The sequence below is a fragment of the Trichoderma reesei genome (genome assembly GCF_000167675.1).
Source record: "Trichoderma reesei QM6a unplaced genomic scaffold TRIREscaffold_4, whole genome shotgun sequence".
Lineage (NCBI taxonomy): Eukaryota > Fungi > Ascomycota > Sordariomycetes > Hypocreales > Hypocreaceae > Trichoderma > Trichoderma reesei.
In genome coordinates, this window is record NW_006711151.1 from 1,772,883 (window position 1) to 1,793,986 (window position 21,104).

The following is a 21,104-nucleotide window of genomic DNA, read 5'->3' on the forward strand; positions in this document are numbered from 1 at the left end:
GGACACAGCTGGGGGGTGGTAAATTATAAAGCTTTATTAACACGTCCAAAGTGATGCTGGTGAGAAATCCGGTGGTCCGTTGCCCATGCCATGAGAAACGCCAAATGACTGCTTTATGTCTGCAACAGAACCCCCAGATGAGCCATTCACCAAACGCAGTTTTCCATCACGCGCCGATGCTCCATAGATGTTTCCTTTCTGTAAAGATTGAGCTCAAGCAAGCATTCAAGATCCCTTTCTCTTCTCCTCAGTGATGATCTAATTCCCGTCTCATGTAGTCGCACTCTCTTTATTTCGCCTTGGCCTGCTGTGCAGCAGCTTCTATAACCAAAAAGTCAGTCTCGAATCGATGCTATCTAAAGGACAAGTGCCAAGGGCTCTTACCTCTCCGCGTGGCATCTTCCAGCAACTGCGTATCAACCGACGCCGCAGGAAGATGCACATACCGCACGACAGACCCTCGAATGAAGACATTCTTCACAGAACTCTACATGACCACCGTCAGTCCACCTCTTCTTCATCATCATCATCTTCTTCTACTGCGCCACAATATCTCCCCGATAAGAGAGAGCAAATGAGGCAAGTTGGGATAGTCTTGTTGGGGGTGGAATGTTTGGAGGAAGACATACCAGGTGAGGATACTTGAGCTCCTCGACGACCTGAATGTCATCGAGCTTAATGTTGAGGTACTGATCGACGCTCTTGAGGATGCCCTTGAGCTGGATGTCGTTTTTGAGCTCGACGGTGACTTCGTGGTCGATGAGGGTTTTGAAGAAGCTACGTTGTTTATTGATCAATTCCCATGCTCACGTTGCCTTGAGATACAGTGATGCGTGGGGGGGGGGGGGGGAGACGGACCTGAAGAAGAGCATGATGACGCTTTTGAGGCTCGTTAGGCGGGGGTTGTGATGATGGATGGCCTGAGGAGGGAACCGTGTCAGGTTACTGGAAATTGCTCGGTCTCGTAGGGGCGGGATGAAGGTGAATGAGTGACGGGGGATTGAGAGATTGTTGTGTATGAGTATCTGTCGGGATTTGCTGTGATTGTGGAGAGAATCGTGGGGTTTTTTCTCTTTGAGTTGAAGTTGTCACAGCTCAATGTCCAAGTGAGAGAGAGCGTCTCCACACAACGGATTCCGTACTAGAAGAGAATGAGGCGTTGAGAGCTGCAAGGTCACGTGATGGTGTATGTTGGTGAGAGAATGGCGTACCTATATGGGGCAGATGCAGCATTTCATTATGGGACATTACCTGGAACATAGAGGGCTTATACATTTTTTTCCTTTTCCTAATTACTCGGTTACTTGATTTGTGTGAGCATTGGAAGGCAAATTGTTGCTTGGTAGGGGTGACGGTGACTTGGCAAGACGGGCAATGCTTGGTGAAGATGGTGATGGGCGGGAAAAGAGGCTAAACGTCCTATAAATGTTTAGAGACCTACAATATTAGGAATGGAGGCAATGCGGACGCTCATATACGGAAGAACAATTACATCTCTCACGGCTATGAACAAGATTTCCGTCTGGTCAATGAATGGCTGAGCAGAATGACAGGCTGCATGATCAGAACGCTTGCCGGGTAGCATGACTCAAAATCACGTTTGTATTTCTTTTCAAATCCTAACCAGAAACTCCTAAGCCAGCAACATGGCCAGACTCGGCCATGCCTCTATCATGTGCAATGCCTCCCCCCCTTCTACCTCTGTACAACATCCTCACCCCATTTAAGCAACATGTACAAACGCTCGCTTCTTTGCGCTCCGCTCCCTGCTCTCCTCCTCCCACGTCTCGTCCACGTACTCCTTGACGCTCTTGTCCCGGATCTGCATGCCCACCACCTTGAGCGCCGCAATGTTGACGCCCATCTCGTCCTTTTGCTTCTTCAGCGCCGCCCGCAGGTTGGTGCGGATGCCGTCCATCATCACCTTCATCGTCCGGCTGGCCACAATCTGCTTGTGGTGCGTCTTGAGCATGAAGAAGAGGATGCGGCACGTCAGGGGAATGTTCATCGACCGCATGGCAAAGATGTTGATGAAGGTGAAGAGGATGGGGACCGAGGCAAAGGGGAGCACCAGCAGGGCATCGTGCAGAGCGGAAGCCTTGATGCGCTGGAGCACAGACATGACGTAGGCTTCGGCAGTGATGTTGCCGAGCGCGAGGAAGACGGGGTTTCGCTGCGGCGGCATGGCGTGAGGATTCGTCAGCTTGGCTTCCTCGTACTCTTTCAGCAGGTTCAGGTCGGCCATGCCCATCTCCAGGGCCTCCGCTATCCTTTCACCAGCCATCAGCGTCTCCGTGGTTTGCTTTCCCGCGGCGGCAACCTCGCCATTCTCATCGCCTTCCTGGTCCTTCTCCAACGAAGCCGTCAGGGTGCTCTCGTACAGCTCTTCCATCTCCTTTTCCCGTTCTTCCTCTAGGAAGATCTGCTCGTCCGTCTCGTCCCATACGCGAATGCTCTTGTCGTGGCTAGCAGTGACGAGGAAGTTGCCGCTGTGGCTCATGGCGATGGCCCACACCTCGCCGTGGTGGCCGTCCAGCCTCTGAATCTGCTCAAACTTGTCTCCGTCCCAGTATCGAATGGTCCGGTCTTTGCCGGTGCTGAAGAAGTGATGCCCGTTGCCGTCCGAGTTGTGGGGAACAAAAGCCACCTGCAGGATACTGTCTTGGTGCCCGAACAAGGCCTTGTGGCAGTCACCAAAGTCGAGACCCCAGATTCTGATATTCTTGTCTGCGGAACTCGTGACAATGAGCTTGCTGTCGTAGGAGATGTCCATGCTCAGCACAGGAAGCTTGTGTCCGTAGAGGTTGAGGTATAGCTTGAGCGAGTCCACGAAGAAGACCTTGACCGTGCTATCGAGAAGTGACACTGCCAGCAATCTGGCGTCGGGCGAGAACCGCAGGCTGAGGATGTCGTCGGAGACCTTGAGCGCCCTAGACTGCACAAGCTTGAGCTTGGGCGTCGTTCGTTTCGTCCCCAAGACCTGTTCCTGCACAATCTTAAAGTCCCAGAATTTGGCAGTCTTGTCGGCGCTTCCAGAAACGACGGATCGGCCATCGGGGTGGACCTGCAGCGCCCAGACGGCTCCCTCGTGCGCATCGACGCTGTCGAGGAGCGATGCTGACGCAACATCAAACAGCTGCAGCTCTCCATTCTTCGTGCCCACGACAACGACCTTGTCTCCGGGGAGGAACGAGCAACACAGGGCATATCCACACTCGAACGTCCGGATACAGGTCTGAGTCTTGATGTTCCAGATCTTCAGCAGGCCATTGGATGCCGATGCCAGCATCTTGTCGTCTGAGCTTAGTGACAAGGCGCGGATGTCAGCTCTGTGTCCGGGGATCTCGACCGAGAACGCCTTGGCGTAGTCGGGGATGTCGTCCTTTGCCTTCTTATCGCTCTTCTCCTTGGGCTGCACATTGTAGTACTCCAGCTGGTTGTTCGTGGTTCCCACCACCAGATGGATCTGCTTCTGGCCGGCTGGCAGCGCCCAGTCGACGGAACGGACCTTGCCGCCTGTTCTTACGATGACGTACTGGACAAACACGTCGCTGATGTCGGCTTTTGATACGTCGTCCAGCGCATCATCCGCGTCTTCCATGTCCTGGTCATCATGCTTGGCATCCTTCTTCTTCTCTCGCCTTCGCCGCCTCTTTCGGGCCAAACCCTTCTTCACTTCAGCCTCTGATCTGATGCGCCAAATGTCGACGCTCTTCTCGGAACCGTGGACAGCGAAATAGTCCTTGTGGGGGTGGAAGATGACCTCTGTCGCTCGGTCCTTGTTCTGTCGGTGAAGGGTCCCCCGGTCTTGCAGGAACTTGGCGGTGGCATTGACTTCAACCCGTCTGGCAGCCGAGCTCAGCCCGTCTGCATCCAGCGACCACACCTTCATCTCTCCATCGTTGCCTGCGGTGATGCAGCCGCTCAAATCTGGGGACACGCCAAGAGCCCAGCATTCGCCATTGGTCTGCGAGATGTGCGTTTCGATGCAATGCCGTGATGACAGGTCCCAAAGCTTGAGGAGAGAGTCCTTGCCGGTCGACAAGAGATACCCCTCAGGCGCATCATCGCCGTTGGAGATCAAGGCCTTGTTTCCCTCCTCATCGCTCACTTGGGCCTCGGGCTCGATGAACCTGAGTCCCGTGACCTGATCCTTGTGCCCGCGAAGCTTGTACTGTCCGACTTCCGCAACCAGATCCCAGACGATGATGTCGGTGTCTTTGGCGCCGCTGGCCAGCCGCACGCCGGACTTGTCAAAGGCGAGGTGCGTAATGGCAGACTTGTGGCCGTTGAAATTGACTAGGACAGTGGCGATCTTGCTGTCCCAGATGCGAATGCTGCCATCCTCGTAGCCCACGGCAAACATGTCCTTGTCCACGCTGCTCTGCGCGATGGCAGTGACGGGATATGAGCACCGCTCATCCCTCCATCTGCTAATGAGTTCGCCCTTTTTGATGTCCCAGCACAGCACCTCCTCGTTCGCGGCCGTAATCGCCTGGCCGGCGCCGGTTCCCGTTCGATCTTTGGACGTCCAGACGAGGTTCGAGGAGCCGGAGAGGATCGTGCCAAACGACTTGGCGTGCTCATACTTGCTGCGCCAATGGTTAGAACGACTGCTTGGAATCCTTGTACATTCATTATACCGTCGGGGTATCGACAAGCTCAACAACTCACAGATATGACTTGACCATGATTGGCAATCTCAGCCTCCAACGCTGGCGTCTGCTCTCACCAGAGGATATCTTGCATCTACATGCCGCTGCTAGCCAATTGCGCAGAGTCGAGATAACTTTTTTTTTCCACCGCTTATCGATAACGGTCAACTCGCTGTAGCAACCGCGCCGCCCACTAACCCTCCCAAGCCTCCAGCAGCCTCCAGCGCTCCACAGCGCTAGCTTACGGCGCCTGCTCACTAAGGCGCCCCCCCCTGTCACGTGCTGAGCTGCCCCCCGAGCTTGACGTCTTCAGCAACGTAGCTCAGCCCCACCACGGGGGTCGGAGTCGCTCAACCAGCTCCCAGGACGACCCGGACAAGGACACGCTGAGACTGAAGACACGCAAACCACCTCGAAGCCCAGCCGCCCACGATGCTTCTCCTCGACTACCAGAACGCCCTCATCCAGTCGGTGCTGACCGAGCGCTTCTCCGGGTACACACTCGCCCATTGCCCCTGAGCGAAGAGCCCAGCTGACCGCGGCAAACAGAGCCCCGCCCGTCCACATCGACCAGACCGTATCCGACTTCGACGGCGTGACATTCCACATCTCGACTCCTGAGGTCAAGACCAAGATCCTGCTGTCGATCCAGATCCGATGCTTCAAGGACCTCGCCAAGTACGGCGCCGAGCAGGTCCTGCAGCGGGAATATGGGCAGTACGTCGTCCCGGTCGAGGTCGGCTACGACTTCTCCGTCCTGGTTGACCTGGAGAACCTGCCGGAGTCCAAGGGTAGGCCATTGTCCCTCATCGCAGTAGCAGCAGCAAGTGCTTTTGGACCATCGACTCATCACTCGGGAACATAGAGGAACGCGATGCGCTGGCGATGCAGTTCGCCCTGTTGAAGCGCCACGCCATGGCTGCGCCGTTCGAGCAGGCATACGAGGAGCACTACACGCTAAAGGAGGAGGCATCCAAGTTCAGCTCAGAGGATGCCCCCAAGGGCGTCATGGAAGGCGGCGAGGTCAAGGCCATCCACTACCGAGAGGAGGAGGCCATCTATGTCAAGGCCAGCCACGATCGCGTCACGGTCATCTTTAGCACAATCTTCCGAGAGGAAACCGACCGGGTGTACGGAAAGGTCTTTATCCAGGAGTTTGTCGATGCACGAAGACGGGCGATTCAGAATGCGCCTCAGGTGCTGTTCAGGAACGACCCCCCGCTTGAGCTGCAGGGCGTCCCTGGTGTTCAAGACACCGGATCTGGAGAGATTGGATACGTCACATTCGGTAAGGAAGATGATGGACTGTCCAATTGCGCTCGCTGTGCTAACCCGTCCAAGTTCTCTTCCCAAGACACCTGACTCCCGCGAGAATGCCCGCCGTCATCTCCCACATCCAGACATTCCGAGACAACTTCCACTACCACATCAAGGCCTCCAAGGCCTACATCCACTCCCGAATGAGGAAGCGAACTGCCGACTTCCTGCAGGGTGAGTCTGATTTGCCGCCTGTATATGGTAGCACAATGCTAACGCTCGTACAGTTTTGCGCCGTGCACGCCCGGACAACGAGGAACGAGAGAGGAAGACGGCCAGCGGCAGGACCTTCAAGGTGCAAGGCAGCTAAGGAGGACGTTAGAACTTGGCGCCCGTTTCCTTCTCCGGCCAAAGGCAGATTTTGGTATCGCGTGTTGGTAGATGCAGCCTTGTTGGGAGCTGGGAGTCGTTTTGCTGGGGTGGTGACTTATTGGCGGGTGTAGATGAACTTCATGATGGGAAATATATAGCCATTGCTCCCTTTCTCATAAAACACAAGCATTATTTCAGGATTTCTGTTGCTAATCACGCCGTGACATGCGCATCTCGCCCTTCACCAATGGGTTGGGGGGCTGTAGCTGGGCTGTTCTGCAAACGTGAAAGGCCACTGCATGTTAGGTACAAATAGGGGCTCTTCTTGTGGCGCCTTACAGTGAACACGCCACTGTAGAAACAGTGCCCGCAGGCACCTCAAGCCTCGGCCCCATTACCACCCGACTGGACCTGCATCAAATTCCGGCTCAGCACATTTCCACGCCCCCAAAGCCGACCTCCGGGTCGCAAATACAATGGTATGGCCATTCGGAGCCTCCGACTCCAGCAACCGGGCACATGAAGACGACCAGCCCAAGCAGCAGAAGCGGCCCATCTCCTGGGCAGACTCCCTCAGCAGCAATCCCGAAGATGTAGGCCCGCTGGCAGCCGCCAAGGCGTGGGCGCCCATGGTCGGATTCTCGCTGGTCGGCCTCGCGGCGCTGCAGCTGTACGCAAACTACCTGCGCCGGATCCCGGGCGCCGCCTACGTGAGGCCCAACTTCTTTCGCAACCGGAGCCTGTTTGGCAAGGTGACGAGCGTGGGCGACGGCGACAACTTTCACCTGTTCCACACGCCGGGAGGGAGGGCCGTGGGCTGGGGATGGCTGAGGAAGGTCCCTGAGACGAGAAAGGAGCTCAAGGGACGAACTGTGAGGGCGCCCCCCAATTCTTATCTCTCCCCTTTGTGCCGGATGGCAAAAAGCAAAAGAAGAAGAAAAAAAAAGGGAAAAAAAAAGGAAAGATTGCTGACCTGAGGTTTTGTAACAGATACCCATTCGCATCGCCGCCATCGATGCGCCCGAGGGAGCGCACTTTGGCAAGCCAGCGCAGCCCTACGCGGCCGAAGCCCTGCAGTGGCTCCGGAACTACATCCTGCACCGCAACGTGCGCGCCTACATCTACAAGACGGACCAGTACGAGCGCATCGTGGCGACGGTATACGTGCGGCGGTTCCTGCTGCGCAAGAACGTCGGCCTGGAGATGATCAAGGCCGGGCTGGCGACGGTGTACGAGGCCAAGAGCGGCGGCGAGTACGGCGGGCTGGAGGAGCGGTACAAGGCGGCCGAGGCCAAGGCCAGGAGGAAGCGCAGGGGCATGTGGGCGGGCGATCCCAAGGCCTTTGAGAGCCCGAGGGAGTATAAGACACGGTGGGCGGCGACGCAGCAGGACAAGACGCAGTGAGGGGGGCGAGGGGGGGGGGAGCAGCCCGTCTATGGAGTAGTACTATGTGATACAGATTGATGGCGAATTTGTTTTGTTTGTTGGGTTAGATAACGGATGGATGTCTCAGTGCCAGCCATTTGTCTGCGTTTGGGACGGCTCGGAGTTTGACAGTACGTGGTTCATCTTTTATCTGTGGCAGTGGGCGTTTCGAGGGTAACCCGTCAGAAAGGGAATTTACGAGGCACGACACATTGTCATCACCACTCTGTTGCCCCTTGTCTTGATGTTCAGTGTGAAACAATCCTTCTTCCGTGGCTCAACCCTGATGTCCTGACAGTCACCCGAGGCTCGTCGCAGCAAAACGTCAGGATACCGCGTAAACGGACCGGCGCCGTCACTCATGGCATGATCGCCAAAGTGGGTGTTATATCAATGGCATGCAAAGCTGGCGGCTGAGATTTGCAACAGCAAACATGACAAAAACGAAACACTTCCATACCGGCAAACTGGTGACATGGTTGCGGCAGCAGGTGGTCACGGCTGCTTCCACGCTCAACGAGTTACAGGGCGCAGAAGCGAAGACTGAGCACTGGTCAAGGCCGCAATGAGTCCATTCCAGCCGTGATCCGAGCCGGGAGTGCTCCGTGGATTGTGCGTCTTTCTCGGCTCTGTTCCACTGCCATGGCCAATAATGATAGGTAGAGCCCTGGGCAGGTGCGGGAGCCGAAATGGATGGCTAGACGGTCGATCTTGTTCTTCGTTTCCTCCCTGGCCGTGCGTGGTTCGTTGGGTGCTCCAGTACGATTGCATTCCCAGGATTATTAGGGCTGTAAGGAGATGGAAAGCTGCGTTTCGCATCTCCTTTGGTATCCCCTCCCAAGCTATTAAGGTGGGCCAACGCTTTGTGCCCCCCTGACATGATGTGAAGAGGGCGAACAGGCACATGAACGCCCCGGTGGCAGAGAAGAACCGACGCATTTCGCAGCAACAAACCACCAGGGGTGTTTCCGGCAGAAGCTTCACGATGCTGTTCCCTGAACGAAGAATTCAAGTTATTAATAGAAGAACAAGAGAGTCCTTGCTGACGCGGTCCTGCCCTGTGCATCGTGCCATACTTGGCCAGCAGTGGAGAGAGGGGGATCAAGTGGCCCTTGGTAATTTATCTCGGAGCTCACTAGTAGTAGCAGAGCAATCGAGCATCTCATTCTAAAAGATCGAGTCGAGGGTCCAAAGCAGTCGAGCTGAGCGATTCCTTGTGCTTCCATAGGGCAATAGCTGGATTGGCTGCAGCGTCTCATCCGCCAGCGAATCATCAGACCCCGTCGCACGAAGCTCTGCTTCACCAGCGGCAGCAGCAGTAACGGTGGTCCCTTCAATTGCAATCGGCGGTAATACGAGCTGCAGTGCGCCCGCACTCCGTATCACGGCCTGCTTGGAATAGCAGCGAGGCTTAGCACTGGGAGCGTGCTCCGTGCAACTGACACGATGGACAGAGCTTGAGGCCGATTCGATCTCGTTGCGCACAATCTCGCTTCGCTCCCGGCCGGCGACGTGACCTCACCGCTCTGGCGTCTCCAGCTTCCCTGATCCCTCGTCGTCCTCAGCTGCCCGTCAAGCTGTGTGACTGCACAACAACCCAAGGAGGAGGAGAAGGGCCGTGATTGTAGCATCAGGAATAGGAATAGGAACAGGAAACAAGAGAAGAACACAAGAGAAGCCTGTCTTGCCTGTTCCTGATTCAGCGCCTCTCCCGGGCCCAGGCCACTAGCCTTATAAGGCTAGCCCGCCCGGCCAGGAGCCGTCAGAGCAACAGCCAGCAATTTCCCGCATTCCAGCCGCTTTTCCTCACGCTCTTCCTCCTGCTCGAGCCCAACCACTTTCGCCGCCATCGCCAACTGCCGTCGCCTTTTTCCATCGCCAAAATCCTCATCGCGGGCGACGAGACGCTGCCCGAGCATCTCCTATTCACGGCCGTCGCCTGCTGATTCAGCTTCAAAGCTTCATCGTTACGCTCGTCACCTCCAGATCGATACCCCGGGCCTCTTGTCTATTTATTTCCTTGTAATTGTTTCCCTTGTTTTTCCTCCCTGTCGCTTCTGCCGCCATTGAATACCTGCTTGATCGCCATCGACGCACAACATCGAAGTTTCGTCATGCGATAGCCTCCAGCCGACCTCATCCGCATCTTCGTACCTGAAATGACCATTCGAACATCATCGGCTTTGACGTCTCCATCATCGATTGCGCCCTGAGAGTGCGACCCTGTCGCCGTTTCTTTGTTCCTCGAGGCTTCACGATCCGACTTGTCTCCCTTAGCGCGGCGCCAAAACATCACCATGCGATTATCCTCACAACGACGCCGGGCGGCGCGACGCCCTCGTCTGTCGAGCACGAGCCTTGCGACTCTCGCGGCCATTGCGCCTTCACTATCGCGAGCCTTTAACATCACAGCAGCGCCGCCGGCGAACCTCGACTTCTCCCAGCTGGGGAGCATAGGCATTGCCGGAGACTTCAATGGCATTTCGCTCTACCAGTTCCAGGAGCAAATCGCACGGCCCTTGAGCACCAATGGCAGCGAATACCTGCTGACACAGTTGCCCAACGGCGTCCTCGCACCCATCGCCGCAACCGACGCGTCGATCCTGGCCATGTGCTCGGTAACGCTCCAGGATGGCGCCGAGGGAGTCGTTCTCGGAGGCAATTTCACCAGCATGGACGGCATCAAGTCGACAGCCATGGCCATCTACAACACCAACACAACCACGTTCACGCCGCTCGACGGCCTCGAGGGCGAGGTCAACGCTCTCCTGTGCGATGACGACAAGGGGATAGTTTACGTGGGCGGGAACCTTAAGGGAGGCAACTCGACAAACGCTATCGCATGGAAGGTGGACGGCAACTGGACGAATCTGCCCTTTGCCGGCTTCAATGCCCCCGTGAGCTCCATCACCAAGGCGTCCAACGGGCACATCATTTTCGGCGGGAGCTTCACCGGTCTGGGGAACGTCACGGCGCCAAACAAGGCTGACGGGCAGGCCATCAACCTCTCAACCGCAGAGATCTCAGCCGACGGCACCGCTTCGACCAAGGGCTTCGACGATCCTAAGAATGTCATCTGCACCGACGGCTCTGGCGGTTCGGGCAAGACCTGGCTGCTGAAGGACGGGGTTCCTGGCTCTTGGGGGGCGACGTTTGACTTTGGATTCGAGCCCACCAAGCTGCGGCTATGGAATACGCACCAGGACGGAAGGGGCACCAAGACGTTCCGCTTCGTTGCTTTACCGATCAACGGCATCATGAACTTTACCTATATAGATCCCGCTACCGGCAAGAACTCGAGCTGCACGAGCGAGTGCCCGCTGAGCAACGACCCGAAAGTTCAGTTTCAAGACTTTCACTTCGTCAACAGAGTTGGCATGGACGCCTTTCAGATCGACATCTCGGCCTGGTACGGAAAGGGAGCCGGGCTCAACGGCGTGCAGCTGTTCGAGGACAACATGTTCTCCTACGCCATCAACTCCTTCAACGAACCGGCGTGCAACATCACGTTTCCTTCCAGCGCCTCCGCCACCGGGCCTTGGAAGCAGTCGCCTTCTCTACAGAGTGACTCAAAGTATCTAACGGCACAGCTTTCCAGTCCCATCTCGTCCAAGTCTGCGTCCGTCGTCTTCTCGCCCAACATTATTGAATCTGGCAACTACTCTGTCAACATGTACACCCCAGGTTGCGTGCCCGATGGCTCGTGCCTGACCCGAGGGCGCGTCAACATCACCGGCATCATGTCCAGCGGCAACATTCCATCCAACTTTACCACTTCAATCTATCAGACCAACAACTTTGATAAATATGATCAAATCTACTTCGGCTACATCGAAAGAACCTCGGACAGCTTCAAACCGAAAGTTACACTCACCCCTCTTGATGGCCAGGACCTGAGTGAAATGACGTTTGTCGCCCAAAAGGTCGGCTTTACTCTCCTCAACTCGACTGGAAACCTCAACGGCCTCTTCGACTTTGACCCAAGCCAAAATAAGGTCAACACAACCAGTCTGGACGACTCGCCCGTCAACCAGCTGGGTGCAAGCTTCGACCACAACACGGGCGTCAAGTCGCTGGCAACAGCGGGAGACGTCACCTATATAGGCGGCAACTTCACCTCGGACGCGCACCACAACTTCGTCGCCATTGATACCAGTGGCAAGGTCTCGTCTCTCAACGGGGGCCTCAACGGCCAGGTGTTGGACATGTATCTTCAAGACACGCAGCTGTTTGTCGGTGGAGATTTCACAAACCTGCGGTCCAACGGAAAAGGCGGACTGAACCATGTGGCGGTCTATGACACAAAGAGCCAGGAATGGAGTGCGTTGGGTGCAGGTGTCAACGGCAGGGTCGAGCAGGTTGTGGCATTCCAGGTCAACATTAGCAGCGTTACCGAGGACGCCATTGCCCTGACGGGCTCCTTTACCGAGTGCAACGCCTTTGGAAGCTTTGAAGCGACTCCCGCCCACGGCTTTGCGGTATGGGTTCTGTCAAGGGACAACTGGCTGCAGAATCTCGACGGCCCAGCTCCCAGCTTTGGCGGCATGCTCACTGCTTCCAAGCTGAACCTCACCACTGGCAATTCCCTCTTCGCAGGCTCCATCGAGTCCTCGCAGTTGGGAGCAAACGGCGCCGTCATGCTCAGCGATCAAGGACTGGGTCGATTCCCGGTCCAGATCCAGCCGAAGGCTCAGCAGGCTGGCAGCAAGCGGCGACGAGACCTGTCTCCAGAGCCCACGTCTGGTGTTCTCGCGGGAGCCTTTTATACGGGAAACAGCAGCAACATTACCGTTCTCGCAGGCCACTTCTCGGCGCGGTCCTCCAATGGCTCTACTATCGAAAACCTCGTGATCATCGACGACTCCAACAACGGCACTGTCAGCGGATTGGGCTCGGGCATCTCCTCCGAATCGGTCTTCACCAGTCTCGTTTTCCACGGAAGCGTCCTCTTTGCCGGAGGCAACGTGACTGGCACCATTGACGGCAGCAGTATCAGCGGACTCATTGCCTACGACGTTGTCTCCAAGTCGTACTCTAGCCAGCAGCCTGCGTCGCTGCTGGGCGGCAACCAGACGCTTTCCGTTGTCACCGTCCGGCCCGACACGTCTGAAATTTACGCAGGCGGCTCGTTTGAAAAGGCTGGCGCTCTGGACTGCCCCGGCGTCTGCACTTACGATGCCGACAGCGCACAGTGGTCGAGGCCAGGCAGCACTCTGGCTGGACGGGTCAGCAGCTTCATGTGGTTCAGCAAGACCCAGCTCATTGCTGGCGGCGATTTGCGCACCAATGGGACTGACACTGGCTACCTTGCCATGTACGACGTCAAGAAGCGGGTTTGGAAGGACTTTGCGGGCGCCAGCCAGATTCCTGGCCCAGTCAACGCCATCACCCCGGGCTCAAACGACAACGGCCAACTCTGGATCTCAGGCAACTCGCCGAATGGCTCCGTCTTCATCATGAAGTACGATGGCAAGCAGTGGCAGAGCCCTTCTGTGCTCCCGCCGTCGGGCAGTGTCGTCCAGAGCCTGCAAGTCTTCACCGTCACCGAGTCACACAACAAATCCGACCTCCTCGACGATCGCCAAGTGCTGATGCTCACCGGCTCCATTCCCTTCCCCAACGTTGGAATGGCGTCGGCTGCCATCTATAACGGCACCGACTACTTACCCTATGCTCTGACCAGCACGGATACGGGGGCTGGAAGCATTGCCAGAGTATTCTCTCAAAAGGACAATTTCTTCACCTCCAGTGGTATGTTCTTCGCCTTGATCATGCTATACATTGATTACTGGCTTAAACTAACTCAACCCTCGCAGGTAAACACTTACCCCTTGTGTTTGTTGTCCTCATCGGCCTCGCCATTTCGCTCGCACTCATCGTTATTCTCGTCGTCTCCGGCATCATTCTGGACCGAATACGCAAGAAGCGCGAGGGATACACACCTGCACCCACCTCCATGTACGATCGCGGAAGCGGCATTCAACGAGTACCGCCGCGTGAACTGCTGGAGCAGCTCGAGCGGACGCGGCCAGGGGAAGCACCGCAAGTATGAGGCTGCCATTCCCAAAGCGAGTCAATATCTTTCTTTTCTTTTTCAGCATACTTTTCCAATTCAGCGTTTGGCGTTTGGATAGGAGTTTGGAACATACCAAAGACTTACACCAAGACAAGAGCGAGAGGAGGTTCAAAAGACGGAGACAGAGCGGCGTGAAGAATTGTCGTTGTCATGTGGATGCGATACAGCCACCCTTTGCGGGATTCATTGTCATAAGATGACATTTCGCCAGCACCTACATCACTCACGGATTCTTCGGCAGCCGACTTCCTTTTGAAAGACACAATTCTCACCCGGTTACGACTTTATGACTGCTAGTTAATTTTCCCCCTTTCTTTCTTCCTTCTTCCCTTCTCGCATACCTAGATGCGTCAGGGTTCAATTTGATACCCAGTTTCCATGCTGCCGTTTCAGTTTATTCGACCTTGAAAAGGTCTCCTTTCATTGAATTATATATCCAGGGCAATCTCCGGCACAAAGACTGTCGCGATTCTATACTATTATTTTACTCTTTTGTTTCTCCTTTGGGAATTTGGGGGCTGGGAGGAAGAAGGGTTCGGTCTCCGTGTTGTGTTTTATTTTTTTCTTACCTCTAGGCGTGGTGGGCACTTAATGACGTGAACTTGAAAATGTGAAAGGAAGGATGCGAGTTTCATCGCCAGGAGAAAGATGTCAAAGCATCTCCGGAACTAAGGGGCTAGGATAGAATAGGAGAGAGTAAGAGAGAGAGAGAGAGAGCTGAATCTGAGCAAAAGGTGATAGATTGGCAATAATGACAGCTATCGAATGGTCTTCCGTCTCGCGAGAAATTTTGAGAAATGATTAATGGACGTTTACGTATGTGTTGCGTGTCTGATATTGGATTGGCAAAGGGTTTGGAGTGGTTGGCTGTCAACAAGTTCACGCATCTCTTCAGTGTCTGCTGCAGTGACTGGATGAAGCTTGACTATCGTTGGAATGTCGACTGTGAGATGCTTCCACAGAGATCCATTGCTTGATGGTCCTGTGCTCTATACACGAAGCCCAGTCAAGTCCGTATCGATGATTGGCGGTGATGTTACTATCAAAGTTACCCTTCTTGGTGCACCAGGGGGTTTGATCCAAGGTGTCATAAGCCTTTATATCTGTACACTTAGAAGAGACCCTATCTGGCGATGTGAGTATCAAGTGGGATACAGCCTTCGATGTGACAAAGAGCGGGCTTGGAACGAAACGATACGCCTTGGGGACTATACCTCACGAGGGGATGTAAACTGCACTCTACAGGAAATAATTCTCAAGTCAAAGATTAACAAGTCGGAGTACATGTTGCGAGTCCACGCAGATGCTTCATCTTGTAGGCGCACCTTGAAATTCTCCAACCAGCTCTGAATGTAAGCTTGATACATGGCGGTTCTACTATTCTCACGTTCAAGTCCTACTTCTCCAGATCTCATATACGTACTTGGTGCCCTACAAAGGTTGCGGGATCCCTCGATGAGACATTACAGGTACTCCGATCTCATGTAACGATTCTTCAGCCCAGGGACCATCACGCTCGTTCTTCCAGAAAGAGCTTCCGTCGATTGGCAAAACCCATCCCTCGGCTCTGAAATTGGACAACCATAAGTTGAACAGTATAATGTGATATGTGATAAGTACGATATGTATTAACATGTAACACGCCCCTGACTGGACCGACGAGGCGAAGCACCTCTCTACATACGAAACCATGGAAGCAGTTTTAGAAGACTCTCAAAGCCGGAGCGTAAGAAGAGATACCTAGTAATATGGAGACGGCCGGTCCGGAGATTGACAAAACTTGCTCAAAGCGTTCCCACATGGACCAGGAGAAATCAACAACTCTTGGCAGGCACAAAAAAGAAAAACCGTTGCAGATTCAGTGGAGTTTTTGTTTGGGTCTGTTTGATACGCAAACTGCAGCTGTCCATGGATGAAGAAAATAAATAACAGTGGGTTATGTACAAGTATTACAGACACCGTCTCTCTCTGTAAGAGGCAGGATCCACTTTTCTTTCCTGATACGAGACGCGTTATCGGCTTGAGCTTCACAAGAGCCGGAATCAATCGTCCGGAATACCTAGTTAAGCTCAACTGACTAAGGTTCTTAGACTTGAGGGAAGAAAAAGAAAAGAACGCAAAACTACGCCTGTTCATGATTCAATGTATGTGAATGACTAGCGAGAGGGAAAACAAGCCTTTGGGGAAAGAAAGGGGACTGACTTGTTTGGATGACGCGGCTTGCGGAACACTTTTTGAAGGAGATGTTTTTCTTTTTCTCCAAGGTGGCAACTGTTTGAGATTTGAAGCGCAAGACGCGGCCGTGGCTCGGCTGCTTGGCTTTGTTACAGAATTATTTTTAGAGATCTTGGCCACTAATTATCCTATCTGTCCTGCCAAGTCAGTTGGAAGATACATATCAAGAACTTGTATCTCGTGCATGAAAACGTACAGTGACTTGCAACGGTAGCGAGCCAGATAATTCGGTGTTTCAATGCAAACGAAACGCCAAATGATGCCTGTGGCTTTATCAACCAAGTCAACTGGACAGCGCCCATTCGTTATGCTCACATCCCCCCCCGCCCCCCATCGTCTCTCTATGAAAACGGCTCGCATGAAACCGTCCTTTGTCTTAAGAAAAAGGCCCGGCCGCCACGATTCCTTCTAGCAAACCCCCTTTCGAATCCTTTGAGAATCCAACGCCACGAAAGTCATCCGCGGCGAAAAGCCACACACGTTGGAGGCTTGCGCTCCCCCCCTCCGCTATTACCTACCTAGGTACCATCATTAGTCTTGCTTCTTCCATCTTTTCTGGCGACAAAGCCTCTAGAAAACAAAAGGATGCCACGAGACCCCTTGCCTGCTACGTCGGTGGCGACGCTTAAACAAAACGCCAGAGGCCGTTTCCTTGGAGAGGAGAAACGGGAGCACCACCGTCTGGTCTTTTGCCGAAACCAACAAGGCACTGCTACGGAGAAATACAGCGCATGTCTACTCTACTGTAATGCAGCAACAGGGTGCGCTAAAGGTCTTCTCTAGAGGCAGTTGAGCAGGGCCCGCAGTCACAGGCACGCACTGTGTACGTACCGAGCAGGGACTCGGGCGGCGCATCTTGCGTCACAGTGCGCGTCTTTTTGAAGGATGAAGATACTTATCAGATGGCACCTTACGCGTCAATTGAGAACCTATGTAAGGTACCTAGGTACTCACTCACACAGATCGCCAATGCGCCAAAAGGAGGATATTCAACGTTTCCCAGTAGATGACGAATCAGTATCTATATGTACGATACTGTGCCGCAGTACGTCGGCACGACGCAACGGTCCCCTATTAACGCATTACATAGATGTTGCTATCTTGTCGCCAGTCAGTCCCCTACCTATCTCTCGTGTTTCGTCTCATTTCCCTCATGAACACACACTATCACAGTCTCACTCAGACCCGCAGAGACAACTGTTACAACCCAGCCACCTACAGCATCAAGGTGGGTGCAGTAGTTATACTCGTACAGTAGTAGTCGCAGTCATCCGCAAACGCCTCTGTTCTCAGGAATACTTACAGCAAGCAGTACAGTACTCTACGTCGTACCTACCTAAGGGTACCTTGTGCATCTCTGCAATCCAACTCCATGAAAAAAAAAATAAAGCCGTCCAATGGCAGCGCTGCAGAATGACGTTTTGAGATCCATACTATGTGGGGCAAAGGCATCTGGCTAGGGTCCTTGATGCCGCAGCCGCTGACGTCACGGTACCTTTGGAGCTGACACTAACCTCGTCTCGTGCTAGCTGCTGGGCGCGGCAGGGAAAGCGGATCGGGCTTGGGAACGGGGCGCCTCCACGCGCCTTCCCTCTTGTCGTTTTGAGGTCCTTGAAATTCATGTCCACTTTCTTTGTTACGTTTGTCTGTTCATTCTGCTCCTTTGCTAGATGAATTCGTCGATATTAGTGCGTGTGTGTGATGGAACCAGTACGAGTACATGTAGTAGTATTACGAGCCTCAGCACTTGCGTCCTCGCTGTACATACTCGTACACGGTGCTCGTAGGCCTGAACTAGTACACCTTCAGCTGCCAGAGTCCAGCACATTCGTAACAAATACCTAGGTACCTAGCATCAAATGCCAGATTCCACCTCGGCATATCAACCCACAAACCAACACGCTCCCTACAATCTCAAAAAGAAAAGCCAGACGATCCGCAACAGCAACAATGGCCTGCCAACGAAAGAAACATATTGCAAGTCATACTGTAATAGCGTCAAAACAAGCAAAATCAAGCAAACGGCGGCGCATGAACATGTCAGATTGAGCAATCAACGACGATCCGATACGATCCGATTTGCATCTCGACTAGACGTTACAAAAAGCCCAAGAAAGATTGCCCATCAAATCTCGCCCGCCCCCCATCATCCCATCCCCCTTGCCCTTCTTTTTTTTTTTTTTTGCCCATCCCCTGAAAAAAAAAAAAGCCCGCTTCCCCTGATTTCGCCCCGGTCTTTTTTCTTTTTCCTCTTTTGTTTGTTTGTGGTTCTTTTGAGATGTTCCACTCGCCCCCTTTCAAGCTTTAGACGATTGCTGCAAATGGGGAAAGCTGAGGAGAAGGATGACGGAATGTTATGTTGGAGCCGCTTTCCCATTGAAATGTCTCATCCGATTCTCCTCCGAGGTATTACTATTGCGAGTTCACCAAGTCTGTAGTCGATGGTGTCTTGTTATCTCACATGGTGAAGCATGAGACGACGTCTTGTCTCTTTGTTTACACAAGCTAGAGTACAGCTTACTTGCAAATATCATACACCACAACCTCCTCATCTCACCATACTGTAAGTCACACACAAACATTAAATGACGAAGCTCAAACCACCCCTCGCACCGCAAAGCCAAGCCAAAGCCAAGGGGGACCATCACGACAAGATTTCTTCAACGTTATTCCCACATGGCACAGCAGAGAGCAAAATCCACTCTACGTCACTCCAACCGGGGGTCCTTGAACACCCCCTTTTTGTTTTCTGCCATCAATGGGGGGACGGGGAAACGGGACGTTGGCAGTATTAAGAAAACAATCCACGAGAAGCAAGAGAAGAGATGACAAGAATGTGGGAAAAGCTTGTTTTCTATGCACGCCCCCCCTCCCCTCATCCCTCCCCCCTGCACGTCTTCCTTCTGGGGCTCTTACTCTTCTCTGAAAGACACTGTATACCCAGTCTTTGCTGCCTTGTCACAGTGTTTCTCTCTAGACGAATGAAAGGACAAAGAGCATCCGTACCCCGGTTTAAGAGAAAAAGCTTAGCGTGTACGTACTATCGCAAGCCCTTTGAGTGGACGGCACCAGGTAGCTTGGGTAGATACTTGTACCTCTAAAGACTACCACAAGGGGCATCCTTCGGCGGGCTGCATCTCAACTCGGATGTCTACAGTATTACTCGTATACTGTATGCCTCATCATATCAGCACTTTACAGGCCACCAGAAGCACTGTGCCACCAGCAACGACAGGCAAGAAGACGTTATTGGAACGTTCATAGTATAATCAAAAAATGAACAGCAGAAGAGCATTCTTGAATCAAAAGAAAAGGACAATTGAAACCAGCAACTTGACCTCCCCCCATCTTGAATTGACTTCCGACGCCACGCAGTAAGTGGCCCATGGTCCCGGACGCCACTTCCATCGGCGGTCGCAAGAAACCGGCCGTTTGTAAAACGGTGACGGCCAGTTTCCCTATGGGCTCGCTGTCATTCTCTACTACTACTTTCGTGCAATTGTGACGGCAAGGCACGAGGCTGCAGCGCCAAAGAAAAACTCGGTCGAAAGGTGGTAATAAGTGATAGCATCATCTCAAACCAAAAAAAAAAAAAGACCTTAGCCTCCCACTCCCGCCTCCACGCCATCGTCACCATAAGACGTGGGAGAACGCATCATGGCGTCACAGGCACTTCTTTGAGCCAAAAGCAATGGCCAAAAGCAAGAATTCGTCCCTTGATATTGACCACTATCAAATATTCCCCGTATTACCAAAGAAGAATAAAGCCCCTTGGGAATTGCGCAAACTTACTTGTCCTGTCCATCCAGAGTCACTACCCCAGTAGAAACGGCATCACATGCGCCCACCATCAACCACCAAAAACACCCTTAAACCAATCACCCACGCTCACGTATCAAACGGTAAGCCTAACCACATCCAAACTGCCCAAGTGACCTGTTAAACGCAAAAAAACACCAACAATAGCCAAATAGATCGCCTCTTGCCTCGGCAAACACACAAAGCACAGCAATAAATATCACCTAGCTCTCTATGATTCAAATCCCAAGCTGCTTCCCCTCATTCATGTAAATCACCACCCAGATCCGTCCTCAAAGCTACCCCAATCAAGAAACAAGTGGCAAAAAAACGGTGCATCTCCCACAGCCGATAGATCCAGATCCAACGGCTTTCCCCCCCCAAAAACGTTTGCAAACAAAAAAGACCTTGTGACATTAGATGATCTCGCTACGAATCCGTACAACTATTTCATATTCTCCTCATTCAACGACGTCGCCAACGGCCGTCACGTTACAGTAGAGGTCTTTGATTCGGCGCACCTAGGCACCGTTTTACCCGGCTATGTAGTGTATACTAGCCCCTCGATATAACCACACCATTTTTCATTTCATCGCAGCGCAACCATAGCCACCCCATACTGCAGTACTCCTTCACACACACACACACACAGGCCGTATCAACACCCAGAAACACCAGCATGTATATAATACCAAATCCCCCAAGAAGAAGAATTGGCCACCTCGCTTCGCCAAAAATACCCATCCCATCCCATCCCATACTCCATCACAAAACCGCTGTCCCCCCCCCCCGTAATCCCAACCACCCACCCATCCAACCACCACATCAATCAACCCTTGTCCCCCGTCTACCATCAACCTCGCCAGTTAAAATCACACACGCACACACATACTAACAAGATTCATCAACCCGGCAAAAGCAACAAAACAAGCATCCCGGCATACGACACTCCACAAAAGCTTGTCCGGTCTTGACAACGTCTCTCAACGGGTCCCTCTAGCCCGAATCAAGCAGTGATGATCCAGGCTCTGAAACGCGCCCTCCATTCCTCCTTGAGCAAGTGATCGGCCCCTTTTTCTTTTAACGGACGAAAACCAAGAACGTACATACCGAGGGAATGAATGATACAGTAAGCCCTTTGAGTATTATCACAGAACTTCGTGTCATATTCACGCGCGTTTGAATGTTGTCGCTCGAGCTGGTGTCGCAAACGTATCTCGATATCTCCTCCTCATGGCGGCGAAACTTTTATACAGCAAGCACCCTCGAGCTAGAACAAACAATCA

At 53.3% G+C, this 21,104-nt stretch overlaps 5 protein-coding genes across 5 annotated transcripts; 3 read left to right on the plus strand and 2 right to left on the minus strand.

Annotated features, from left to right (window-relative positions):
- Nucleotides 1–13: 13 nt before the first annotated feature.
- On the minus strand, nt 14–912 carry TRIREDRAFT_46320 (uncharacterized protein). Its single transcript, XM_006963066.1, has 4 exons — nt 859–912; nt 630–777; nt 385–487; nt 14–321 (listed from the first exon to the last, which is right to left on the minus strand). The coding sequence occupies exons 1-4, from the start codon at nt 870–872 to the stop codon at nt 290–292; spliced, it is 297 nt and encodes a 98-aa protein (XP_006963128.1). The 5' UTR covers nt 873–912; the 3' UTR covers nt 14–289.
- Nucleotides 913–1,585: 673 nt separating this feature from the next.
- Nucleotides 1,586–4,691, minus strand: TRIREDRAFT_120864 (uncharacterized protein; the record flags this gene model as incomplete). The annotated part of the gene is made up of 2 exons (XM_006963460.1): nt 1,586–4,592; nt 4,675–4,691. The coding sequence occupies 2 exons, from the start codon at nt 4,689–4,691 to the stop codon at nt 1,724–1,726; spliced, it is 2,886 nt and encodes a 961-aa protein (XP_006963522.1). The 3' UTR covers nt 1,586–1,723.
- A 396-nt stretch (nt 4,692–5,087) lies between these two features.
- TRIREDRAFT_105202 (uncharacterized protein) lies at nt 5,088–6,282 on the plus strand (the record flags this gene model as incomplete). The annotated part of the gene is made up of 5 exons (XM_006963257.1): nt 5,088–5,149; nt 5,205–5,446; nt 5,521–5,943; nt 5,997–6,146; nt 6,200–6,282. 5 exons carry the CDS (start codon nt 5,088–5,090, stop codon nt 6,280–6,282), a joined length of 960 nt encoding a protein of 319 aa, XP_006963319.1.
- A 478-nt stretch (nt 6,283–6,760) lies between these two features.
- TRIREDRAFT_57905 (uncharacterized protein) lies at nt 6,761–7,688 on the plus strand (the record flags this gene model as incomplete). Its single annotated transcript, XM_006963258.1, has 2 exons — nt 6,761–7,156; nt 7,275–7,688. 2 exons carry the CDS (start codon nt 6,761–6,763, stop codon nt 7,686–7,688), a joined length of 810 nt encoding a protein of 269 aa, XP_006963320.1.
- Nucleotides 7,689–9,623: 1,935 nt separating this feature from the next.
- TRIREDRAFT_76188 (uncharacterized protein) lies at nt 9,624–13,761 on the plus strand (the record flags this gene model as incomplete). Its single annotated transcript, XM_006963259.1, has 2 exons — nt 9,624–13,457; nt 13,526–13,761. Exons 1-2 carry the CDS (start codon nt 10,007–10,009, stop codon nt 13,759–13,761), a joined length of 3,687 nt encoding a protein of 1,228 aa, XP_006963321.1. The 5' UTR covers nt 9,624–10,006.
- Between the last annotated feature and the right edge of the window lie 7,343 nt (nt 13,762–21,104).

Bases quoted from the DNA above. Each gene is read 5' to 3' on its own strand.
- TRIREDRAFT_46320 (XM_006963066.1), bottom strand. The intron at 488-629 runs GTATGTCTTCCT...GTGGTCATGTAG, and splicing joins AGCTCAAGTATCCTCACCTG to AGTTCTGTGAAGAATGTCTT. The intron at 322-384 runs GTAAGAGCCCTT...TTTTGGTTATAG, and splicing joins GGAAGATGCCACGCGGAGAG to AAGCTGCTGCACAGCAGGCC.